This window comes from Pavona decussata, unplaced genomic scaffold, assembly GCF_977016875.1.
Source record: "Pavona decussata unplaced genomic scaffold, jaPavDecu1.1 SCAFFOLD_67, whole genome shotgun sequence".
NCBI lineage: Eukaryota > Metazoa > Cnidaria > Anthozoa > Scleractinia > Agariciidae > Pavona > Pavona decussata.
In genome coordinates, this window is record NW_028145486.1 from 2,933,943 (window position 1) to 2,943,099 (window position 9,157).

At 39.3% G+C, this 9,157-nt stretch overlaps 1 protein-coding gene, 1 long non-coding RNA gene and 1 other non-coding gene across 3 annotated transcripts; 1 reads left to right on the plus strand and 2 right to left on the minus strand.

The window, feature by feature from the left end:
- The first annotated feature begins 312 nt into the window (after positions 1 to 312).
- Positions 313 to 3,837, plus strand: LOC146478089 (uncharacterized). The gene is made up of 2 exons (XR_014865258.1): positions 313 to 687; positions 3,006 to 3,837. It is a non-coding gene; the product is annotated as an uncharacterized LOC146478089 (long non-coding RNA).
- Positions 3,561 to 9,153, minus strand: LOC146478090 (proteasome subunit alpha type-7-B-like). Its single transcript, XM_085112870.1, has 7 exons — positions 8,943 to 9,153; positions 8,702 to 8,828; positions 8,500 to 8,624; positions 7,743 to 7,865; positions 6,885 to 7,004; positions 5,810 to 5,872; positions 3,561 to 3,871 (listed from the first exon to the last, which is right to left on the minus strand). The coding sequence occupies exons 1-7, from the start codon at positions 9,045 to 9,047 to the stop codon at positions 3,764 to 3,766; spliced, it is 771 nt and encodes a 256-aa protein (XP_084968996.1). The 5' UTR covers positions 9,048 to 9,153; the 3' UTR covers positions 3,561 to 3,763.
- On the minus strand, positions 8,268 to 8,339 carry Trnae-cuc (transfer RNA glutamic acid (anticodon CUC)). Its single transcript has one exon. It is a non-coding gene; the product is annotated as a tRNA-Glu (tRNA).
- Positions 9,154 to 9,157: the final 4 nt, after the last annotated feature.

A 9,157-nucleotide genomic window follows, 5' to 3' on the forward strand; every position in this document is an offset into this window, starting at 1 on the left:
GTTTTGTTATTCTCTAAAATGTCCTAGCGATCACTTGCTGAAAATGTTGGGAAAATAATAAGCGCACACACTCTCATGGGCCCAAAATGAAATACGCGCCCAGGGCGGCTAGTCGAATAAATTACAAACATAAACATCGTCTTTTCAGTGTACTGCCCTCCAGAATAGTAAACTATTCCCAGCGGGCGCTCGCTTAACAGAAGGCCTGAGTACCCGAGAGTTAAGTTACGGGACATGCGGGTCCGCAGGCGAGGAGGCGAAGGACTAGGCTAAGATAAGTGTAAATTTTGAGGGGAGAGGGATGGAGGGGAAAAAACATTCGTACAACAACAAATAAACGGATGTCAAACAACCCCCACCTCCTCCAGCCTGAAAGGGGTTCGACTCTGTAAGAATCCAATTCTTTTAAGCTTGCTGCTAAACTGGACAGATTCGACTGTACACGTGTTTTATTATGTACAGAAAGCTACTCCCAAGGGAGCTAACTAAATACACGCCTGAATTAATACTCTAGCTAGTGATTGGTCCAAATTATGGCCTGTATTAAACGAGCGAGCACTGAGAATAGCCCCACAAATATCTGCCCTCGGGGGTGAGCCTGAGTAATTCTGTTCATTCTGCCCCCGATGGCAGAATAAGCGGAATACAGTGTGCTCAGAATGAAAGGAATCGAGTTATTTAGTGGAGGCCAGGGGGGGGGGGGGGGGGGGCAGCAGCGAGGCCTGGATCCGAGTTTGCATGATCGCCCCAGTTAAGAAATTTGGCCGAGCGAGACTAAGTACTGATTTTTTGATAAACAAACATGGCGGCGGTTTTATGTGAAAGCGCGTCTGTGCGGATTCGGAAACAATTTGGCTATTCGACGTCCAAACATCACAGGAAGGTTTCGGTCGCTCTTTTACCTGAAGTTTGGTCATCAAGAGGGATCACGGATGCAAATTCTGCAGCGAAAAACGAAAATACTGCAACCAACGACTAGCTGACCCCGGAGAGGATCAGTACTAGTTAGATCTGACACATAGTTCACAAGGCTAGACCTGCTCCTGTAGAAATTGACACTCGAGAGAGGTAGTAAGACTTCCTCCATTCCACTTTATCGTTACCTTCCCTATTTTTTTAATTTATGTACACTGTAGAATTTCCTCCCTTTACAGCAACTACATACTAGGAGTCAACAAACTGGAGGTTCTGGTGATCTAATTTTCTGTTTTGCTTAAGTTAAAATGTTACTATCATACTCTCAACAACAGATTTTTCTTTTTCAATCTCTTCTAAATGGTGAAAAGTTGAGAGGTGATGTAAGCAGCGCTTTGCTCTTCAACTTTGCCAAGTGAGCCACAAATATTGACTTTTGAATTTAGTATGTGTGCTTGGTAATAAATCTCATCATTTTAAAGAAAGAGGTGAAGTTATCTTCCATTATTTTAGATTTTGTCTATCATACCTCTGGGGTGAGAACTGAAACATAACAGGGGCAGGGTGCTAAACTGCAATACTCTAGCCAGTCATTACACTGTGCAAGTGTGTGAAAATGTGCAGTAATTGCATAATTTACAATATGCTAATTGCACTTGACTATGTTACACAATATGTACCAATTAAACAATATTGCAATATGTTACAGTTCTGATGTATATTGTCATGTACTGATGACATAATTATACTGCAGAGTAATGTGGTCAGCTGGGTTAATCCTCGAGTTGCTACAAACATTTCAGTAATCAAGGGGTGATAATTTAGATTTGTCTTCTTCGAAATGGCTGTTGCATATACATAGAGAAACCATGGTTGATTTGCCATCCCGGGATCTATTTGTTTCTGTATCTCCCTTGCAGTTGGGCTTTAGGGTGTATTCCCAGTAGCCCAATTTTGACATCCACCAATGGGGGAAAACCACCATACCGATACAGGTGGTCATGGACATCTGTAAGGGTGACAGGTAAAACAATAATATTTACGTGTACCTTCCAAGGTTTCTGCACATGCATGTGGTTTCTGCAGGATCTCAGTGTATCAGTACATTGTTCACCCCGTACTACTGAACTCAACTTCCCAATTTTTGGCACAAGAGAATAAGGACCTGAATGTCTTTTCACGTAACTTAATCTCCCTGTACAGACAAGAGACAAACACCCCTGCATCCGCTCATACAAACCTGGTAGCTCTATTCACAACAATGTTAAGCAATCTTCTGAGATCTTTATAAGCTATCCTTTCCAGTTGCAAAATTTTCTTACCTAAAAATTTCTTAAGGACTCAAGCCGTTTTCCTTGTGTATGCATTTAAACCATTTGTGCATCAAAATTAAACTTACAGGAATAACTGTCGTCTCGCAACATTTAAACAGAGGGAGAATTCCATAAAATAGGCATGTTGTTTCATTCGTAACTACGCTTTCAACAGTTAATACGCATAAAATGTGGGACAAATACTTTTAATAAGTTTACATTAAAGTTCCAAGCCGATCTTGAGAAATAAGCTTACATTCTGGGCTTTCGCGATGACAGTCGTGAAACACTGCGTGGTGGCTTCTAGTTTCTTCAGAACTGAACAAGAATCGAAATTGAAACCTACTATTTTGTCGACGTACAATATCTTCCTGAGACGACGAAAACCATAATCGTTCGCTACATTACAAATCCTATTCTTCACCACATACACTCGCTGGTAAAATCTTAGCTCTGCTGAGAACATGTCGCTCGCAATTTCAATGCTGACGGCTCTACTAACCTAAAACAAAGCTGGCACCTCATTCCAGCGGTCTTGATTAATCGTAGTGTTCAAACTTCGTACTACCGCAAAAAAACATGCTAACAGTAAATAAACAATAACTAAATACGACTGCGTTTTCCACCGTCGAGTCGCCACGGACAAAATAGCACATGAAGCATTTCGCGCATGCTAGTTACGGTTTTCGAATGATTGACAGATTTCTTTACTGGGGCGATCATCAATTTCCGAAAAGCGGCAAGATCAAAGGTAGCTGCCAGCCCCCCCTGGTGGAGGCTTACGGTTCATTCGAGATCGGCAGAATCCACTTTAGGGAAAAACATGGCGGCTGTACATTTTACCGCAATACCTTGCAAATCTAACACAGCCAATAGGCACAGAGAAAGCCAAATTTTTGCGAATTTCGTCCCTGTACTGACAACATTGTGTATGCTAGATTTGAAGTTTTTGGCACTTTTTCTGTGCGTTCTAAGACTTTTCGTACGCTAAAAATTGTGTAAATGTACCAGTCGTCATCTTTTTCGGTACGTTGGATTATGTTTTGGGGGAATTCCGAAACTGGAATGAGTTTAGCCAAAAAAATACGCCCTGAATAAGATGGAGGAGAAGCCTGTGTTGCAGTTGTTTGCTTTCCAGGTAAGCGCGACAACCAAACGATAGCTTACGGGGAGAAGGAGCTGAACTGAGCTTCTCCGGCGCCCTCGCAAGGAAATTACACGGTTGCTTCCCAGGCTAGTTGGGGACAAGCTCAATGAAGTCCGCCAACGTCCCAAAGGGTCAACAGGAAGTCCCTCGCTGGGATTTCAAAAACAAACCAAAACACACAAAAATAAAGACCTTGGGCCTTTTTTTTTTTTTGATAACTTTAATCATACATCAGACTCCCTATGCTATTTGCTGAAACACCCCTCCTTTCCCAAAGGAGAGGGTATAGTGACAGAGGTCAAGTACTGAATTATCAACCGCAGCGGAGGTTGGTAGAGTTTTCAAGACTATCAGAAGGAGAGCAAAACACTGTTGAGTCTATTAATTTTTATTTTGCCGATCCCGTGGCTTTTTCTTTCTTCTTCTTTTCTGCTTCGGCTTCCTTTTCTTTCTCGATGACTTCGACGAATTTATCTACATCTTCTGGCTGCAGTATCTAAAGGAAAGAATACAAAGCAGGGAATGACGCAACTGCAGTTACCGTTAGTAAAAAGCAAACGACTTTTTCTTAGCGGCTTTCCTCAGCTGTTTTGCAGCATTAATCTGAAAAGCCATACAGTAAAATTCTGGGTTGAGTTGTCTGATGTTTAAAGCCTGATTAACGGTAATCCAGATTAACTACCATGACAACTTGTAGGTGTTGTTTGACAATTATTCCACGAGCGCGCGTTGGATATGAGATGATAGATAGCCAACGAGGCGCATAGCGCCGAGTTGGCTATAATCATCTCATATCCAACAAGCGCGGGTGGAATAATTGTTTTATTAAAAATAATCAAGTAATATTGGTAGGCCTTGTTGATTTCCTTTTCAAGAACAACCAGAAATCAATTTATGGTCGCTACTTCTCGGGCATGCATGGTATAATGGCTCATATACCATGGCCGCTAGGCCAATCAAAACCCTGGAATTGCATTATACAATGATCCAGTTGTTAATAATTACAGTTAACCTAGGATTAGTGCTGATCGGACTTCACACAACTTGGCCCTGAAAATCAAATCCCCCCCAGGAATGCAAGCTCATTAAGGTCGGTCATTAAAAGACAGTTTAGACTGTGTTTAACAAAACCACGTTCTGAGCCATTTCCAAGTTTGCCAACAGTCATATCTAAACATTGTCTTCTGCCGACGGTAACAAGGAGGCTTGCATCCCATGCGGAATAGAAAACTATTATCTACTTAAACTAAGCCACTTATAAACAGATTTGGAGGCCTGCTGATTGTCTTAAGCCATGGCCTAAGTAAGACTCTGTAACTGGCCCTTAGAGTTTAGGACCGTTTAGTGTGTTAAGCTGTTAACTAAGGCCCTGTTCAGATTGGTGGCCGTGCCCCGGGCCCTGTGCCCGGTCACTGAAGAAGACATTGTTCAGACTCCTTGGTGCCCAAGGAGCAATCGTGTTCTCGTTCATCAATTTAGTGCCTGCCATTCTGTTTACTGTATCCTGGGAAGGCATGAGGAGAAAGCATGAGAACTGACAGAATCCTGATCAGCGCAAGTGCCTGTACCGAAATGGTGTCTGAGCACTTCCCTTGGAGGTAGTGCCCATGCCTGGGCACAGTGACCAGATTTTTGCTTGGGCATGAAAAAAAAACCTATGTTCAGAGTAGTGTCTATGCCCGAGCACCTAGCATGGGCATCTAGTCTGAACAGAGCTAAAGTGTTTCAAGGTGATTTAATTGTCAAATGCAGCCTGCACTGAAAGGCGAAATTCTCCCCAATAGTAATTTTTGCCCCTTCTAATGACCTTGCCCATGAAATTAATGAACACAAGATTTTGCCTGGATGCTTTATGCATCTCAATCAATGTTGAACAATATTCGATTTCCCCACCTATGAAAAACAATTTACCTACCAACTAAACATCTCTGATCTACTAACAGGTGGCGCAGACCCTAACTGAAAATAATATTTAACTAAGGCCCGGTTCAGACGCCGAACTTTTCATGAGCCAAACCTAATACCTCGAATTAAGTACATGAAAAGTTCGGCATCTGAATCAGTTGAGAACGGCTCCACTGTTTCAATTTGGAGCGGATAAGCCGTTCCTCCCGCCTGGCTCAGCCGGGAATTTCGGCTTTGGAATGGCTTTGATTCAGACATCAAACTTTTCATGAGCCGAACGTAATGCATAAATTATTATAACGTATTTCAAATAAAAATAAATAAATAAAAAACGCTAACATTTCGATTGGTTTTGCTTCAAGTAAATTAAGGTTGGCTAATTAAGTTCGGCGTCTGAATCAAAAAGGCAGGATTTTAGTGATTTGGGCCGACCTAAATTTGAATTAAGTTCGGCTCATGAAAAGTTCGGCGTGTGAACTGGGCCTAAGACAACATGGCCTGACTGTAAACATGTTAAAAGTATAAGTACCTTAAGTGTTTCTCCTTTCTTCATGACAGCTAGCTCGATATTCTTTCCTCCTGATTGTACCACCTAAAACAAATGCAGTGGCTTTAGAAGTTTTGCAACAGGTTCACTTAACTGAGAGTAAAAAAAGGTTTTCCAAATGCCAGTTCACTTTATTTATTTATTTATTTATTTATTTATTTATTTATTTATTTATTACAATTAAATGGCACAGTAAATCTACATACACAAAAAAAGAAAGAAAGAAAAAAAAGCCATAATGATAATCTGTAAAAGAGTAGAACACTCCGTACGAGACAGATCACCAAGTAGCTAATCTAAAGAAATAAATATATTATAATGATCAGAAGAAAATTAAATTATAAAAGCATCACAAAGTTCTTCATTCCTGACTTAAAAGCTGCAAGACTGGGTGATAGTCTAATATCTACGGGTATCAGATTCCACATTTCAAAAATTCTGTTGTTGCATTTTTCGAATGGAACACAGGTTTTGCTTATTAGTGGAGTCACAATACAGCCACTTATGTCCAGAAATGCACCTACCCCTGAATTTAAGTACTTTATAATATACAGCAGACCTTTTCGTCATTTTCATATGACTTCATGTTTGACAGAATTTTTTGTCTTTTAGTAAGAATTTAGGGTAGAGGAGACCTTATGATGTCTGTCATACAGTTCATGCATCTCATTAGCGTGCATTTCTAATCATATCTCAATGTAGCTGTGGTTAACATGATTAATTTTTAAGGGTACAGTGATTTAATTCAACAAAATAATAGAACAATGATGTTAAGATTATGCTAAGGATTTAAGATTATGTATTATTCGAGACTTTTGAATATTGGTTTCTATGTTTCCACATAATTTACATGGCTGTTTGTGAAAAGTGTTAGACACTTCACAGGCACTTGTTTTGCTGATGCATACATAAGAAATCTCACTAGCAAAAAATCTGCTTGTGCACCAAATTCTTTACGTTCAAATCCTGTACAAGTTATACACAAGTTGTTAAAATATCAATGAATCACATTAAAAACTAAATTAAATCATGGCTATTTTACAAAATATGTTCCTACCTCGAGTAAAGCTTTTATTGCTAGTTTAATTGTCTCATCATCTGAATCAGCTACTTCGTCTGTGTAGTGCTTCTCTAAAAATTCACGAACAGTTTTTGCACTGCGACCAATGGCATTTGCCTATCACAAAAGAAAAATGAGAATCAAAGCACTTCAAAAATTAAATGCTCATTTGTAAATGTTGATGAGGAGATGGGAAATTGAAGAAGTCAAAGTACTCACATAAAACAACACTCTCAATACCAGCACATGCATTTAAAATAATTATGTAGTGTGGGCTGGCATTGAGTGTACTTCAGTTCTCTTCTATCACGGTAATTTTAGATTTTGATGTAGAAAAGGTAACAAAAATCAACTGATACTGCTGGAAAGAACAGCTTAAAATTAGTAACATAGCTCAGTTTGAGAATCTTGTCTCTCAAATCAGTGAAGATATAGCTCTGTTAAGTTTGAGAATTTTACAGACGTTCCTATGGATTTTACGATGTCATATGGAAGCAGAAGTTCCAAAAGGGCTGCATGCAGAAATTTTAAAGCAAACTAGGAGGTAATGATGTTCCAATTTTTATGAAAGAAATATAGATTGTGCAGTTCCAGAAAAAATCCATACCCACCCCATGCAAGGTCATCAGAAATTTCTTGGGAGGGGGGGGGGGGGGGTCTTTAAGCCAACATTTTGGAAGCAAAGTAATGAAGCTAAACTGGAATTTCCTTCTGTGGGGAGAGTATGGATATTTTCTGCACCTGCACATTTCACGTTTGCTAAAGAAATTTTAATTTAGTATTTCCAGCAATTTAAAATTTATTGCAAGACTGGAGGTTTCCTTTGTAAATGGAATAAGAATTACGAAGTATTACCTTCCAAGCATGATATGTACCAGAAGGATCCGTCTGATAAAGACGTGGAGTACCATCATAATCAAATCCGACAATGAGTGTTGAAATACCAAAGGGACGTCGACCGTTGCTTTGAGTATAACGCTATTAAAATATACAAGTGAAAAAACATCATCAGACACAGTGGTTCCTATTCAGCTCAAAACAATCAATAAAGGACAAAAAGAGGACACAATGAAAGAAATAAAGGTAAGCAAACAGACAGACAGAAATAGGAACTGAAGCAAGGATAAACTGTGTTGAAAAACAAAATAAACAGAAAAATTATGCTGAATCAATTAAGTTTTTGTGGAGGTATGCAAATATTAACATATTACAAAAAAATATTTTATTTAATTTTGGAGGTCTGGAAATATTTAATTATTTTAAACACTGAAAGGAATATCAATAACTATAACTACGCTGCAAAAAAAAAAAAAAGATAATACTGCTATTAAAGAAGTATGAGAAGAAAAGGGAAGAGATTAAACAAAAAAAAAAACTGTCTTCCCACACCGGGAATCGAACCCGGGCCACGGCGGTGAGAGCGCCGGATCCTAACCACTAGACCATATGGGATCTGACAATTACCTACTGTTAAATTTTACGTACATGAATAGCTTTATCACATGATCGTTGCTCTAACTTCTAAAAAGTTTTGTCCCAGAATCAACCACCACCTTAAGACAAAAATATCACAGGAACCACCATCTTTTAAATCTATTTTGTGTTCATTAACCTGTTTTAGAGTTGCAATGTATCTTGTGATGTACTCCAATGTGACCGGATCTTCCACGGTTAACTTGTGGCTTTGGCATTCTACTCGGGCTCTGTTCACTAAAATTCTGGCGTCCGCTGTTAGCCCTAAAACAGAAATTAGCAAATAGATTTCCAGCCTTATATTTTTTAATGTCGATATTTAGGAATGGTAAATTCATTACCCGCAAAGGCCATAACAACGTGGTCATCGAGCGAGCAAATTTTTCGGACGGTGCGCGGTTCCTGAAGTTTAGCGACCGCCTTTCTCTCAACTCCAAGGACCACAATATTTTTACCACGAACTCCAACCTGCAAAATGAAATCCCGTCAATTATTATTCATTGACACCAATACACGTTTTGTCACTACAAAACGGGGAGTGAAGCTAAAAGGAATCATCAAAAAATCAGAAATTTTACGTACAGCTGTTGAACCTTTCTTCACGGCTTCTTGCGCGTACTCTACTTGAAAAAGATGTCCATCAGGTGAAAATATAGTTATAGCTCTATCATAAGAACCTCCAGACATGTCTGTTTGGTTTATAGGATTTTTAAACTGCTGAAAAAATAACCAAAAACTTGAGGAACTTTCATCAGAGAATGACTTTGCATTTGACTCAGCAACCACGCTGAAAAATA